The 2,320-nt window shown below is 52.9% G+C and overlaps 1 protein-coding gene across 1 annotated transcript; it reads left to right on the top strand.

Annotated features, from left to right (window-relative positions):
• The first annotated feature begins 792 nt into the window (after positions 1-792).
• LOC117946036 (forkhead box protein B1-like) lies at positions 793-1,892 on the top strand. The gene has a single exon (XM_034873843.1). The coding sequence runs from the start codon at positions 834-836 to the stop codon at positions 1,764-1,766; it is 933 nt and encodes a 310-aa protein (XP_034729734.1). The 5' UTR covers positions 793-833; the 3' UTR covers positions 1,767-1,892.
• The last annotated feature ends 428 nt before the right edge of the window (positions 1,893-2,320 follow it).

The following is a 2,320-nucleotide window of genomic DNA, read 5'->3' as shown; positions in this document are numbered from 1 at the left end:
CCTGCAGCCCTCACACAGACCGGGACAGGCCGGGATAGAAAGACCGGGACCGGGAGAGAGAGGGGGACACTGTCAGCGCCGCGCAGTCCTCACACAGACCGGGACATAGAGACCGGGACCGGGACAGAGGGGGACATGGAGGAGTCAACAGCAGCCGCTTAGCGCAGCTCCGCAGCGGGGAAAGAGCGAAGGAACCAGCCGCGGATCCTTCTTCTCCTTCTTCTTCTCCTTCTTCTTCTTCTTCTTCTTCTTCTTCTTCTTCTTCTTCTTTAACTTTTTCCTTCAACTTCAAGGCTCCACGTGTGGGTTAAACCCGGAATAATACAGGATAACAATACTGGATAATAAAACGTTATAATAAAAGAGGATAAAACCAAGAAGCAAGAAGCGTTTTGAGGAGTTTTGGAGAAAGCATGCAAGAGAAAAAAGTGAGACTGAACTCTTCTTGTCTGAATTCCTTTTCTCTTTTTTTTATCTAAACTACTTCTCTGAGCCACTTGCGAGGCGTTTTGCACACGTGTCTCTCATCTTCATTTCACACAGCTGACTGAGAACCTTCAGTCCGTCTAGGACCATTTGGACATTTTAAAGACTTTATGTAAAAATAACAAACACCTTACGAGAGATTCTTGCACAAGTTCCGCGTCTTTTGGTGTCTGAAGTGACCTGTTAAAGTCCCTTTGTGGGAGAACTTCCCTGCAGCTGAGACCCCCGTCCCCTCACCCTCTGCACCCGGAGCCGCAGACACCTTTCTCGGCCACATTTAACGTCACACACCGCCGACCGTGCGCGGAGGTGGAGAGTTGGAGCACACACCTGTTCAGCGGAGTAAGATGCCTCGGCCCGGGAGGAACACGTACAGCGACCAGAAGCCTCCGTACTCCTACATCTCCCTCACGGCCATGGCCATCCAGAGCTGCCCGGAGAAGATGCTCCCCCTCAGCGACATCTACAAGTTCATCATGGACCGGTTCCCGTACTACCGGGAGAACACGCAGCGCTGGCAGAACTCCCTGAGGCACAACCTCTCCTTCAACGACTGCTTCATAAAGATCCCGCGCAGACCGGACCAGCCCGGGAAGGGCAGCTTCTGGGCTCTGCACCCGAGCTGCGGGGACATGTTCGAGAACGGGAGTTTCCTGCGACGCAGGAAGCGATTCAAAGTGCACGGCATGCAGGTGACGGACCCGCTGGCGGCCACGAAGCCGCAGGAGGCTGCGCACTTCCAGCAGGCCAAGCTGCGCCTCAGCGCGCTGCACGCCGCCGCGTCCGCCGCGCACCTGCCGCTGCCGCACATGGCGGGCGGCTACAGCTCCGTGCCGCAGCCGTCCGGCTTCAAACACCCCTTCGCCATAGAGAACATCATCGCCCGAGAGTACAAGATGCCGGGCGGCTTGGCGGCCTTCTCCTCTGCGGGGTACCCCCCCCTGCACAGCCAGCTGCCCCCGGCCTGGCCTCACATGTACGGCTCCGGCATGATGGACAGCGCGGCGGAGTACTCCGCGTACATGCCGCTCAAGTCGCTGTGCCACGGCGGGCAGACTCTTCCCGCCATCCCCGTGCCCATTAAAGCCACCCCCGCCTCCATGCCGGGGCTCCCGCCGGGGCTGCACACGCACATCCCGGCCTTCCTGGCGAACTCCCCCCAGTCCCTGAGCCCCACGTCCCCGCAGACCGCCACCGGGCAGAGCAGCCCCGCGGCGCCCGGAGAGGCGCTCTCTGCTGCGGCCTCCGCGGCGATGCAGTCCGCGGTGCCGGTGCACTGACGGGAACAAGACTTTCTTGGCTTTTTTAAATATATATATACATACATGAAAACTATTTAAAAAATGGGAATGTATTCAACTCGAAAGCAGCGTTTCATCTGCAAGACACAAAGGATTGTGCGTTATTATTTTGGTTTTTATTTCAGAAAGGAACTGAAGAAGAATTCATCCATCACTCGCTGAAAACATGATAATCTCCAAGTTCTCTGACTTTATGAAACTACACACATATGTAAATATATCTTTGGTTGTTTCTGTGAATCAGTTTAATTTCTGAATCAAAAAACCTAGAAAATATCTCACAAAAAAGAGTCTTTAAAAACGAAAAAGATGTGTTAATTATCAGGATTATTCTGTTTTTGATTTTAATTTCTGAAAAAGACACCTGAGCATGTTTTACGTCCTCAGACAAAATCAGTCAGAAACTGAAAGATCAGTTTCTTATTTTTCATTTTCATCTTAAAAAAAGCTCTTTTAAAAAGAGGAAATCAACGTGTTTAACTCCAGAGCTCCATCTCCTCTCCGTCGTGACCTCTGACCTCCACTGAAGCCCA

The sequence above is a fragment of the Etheostoma cragini genome, chromosome 1 (genome assembly GCF_013103735.1).
Source record: "Etheostoma cragini isolate CJK2018 chromosome 1, CSU_Ecrag_1.0, whole genome shotgun sequence".
Taxonomy (NCBI): Eukaryota; Metazoa; Chordata; class Actinopteri; order Perciformes; family Percidae; genus Etheostoma; species Etheostoma cragini.
Note: the sequence above shows the minus strand (reverse complement) of the source record. Positions and strands in the feature narration are given on the sequence as shown.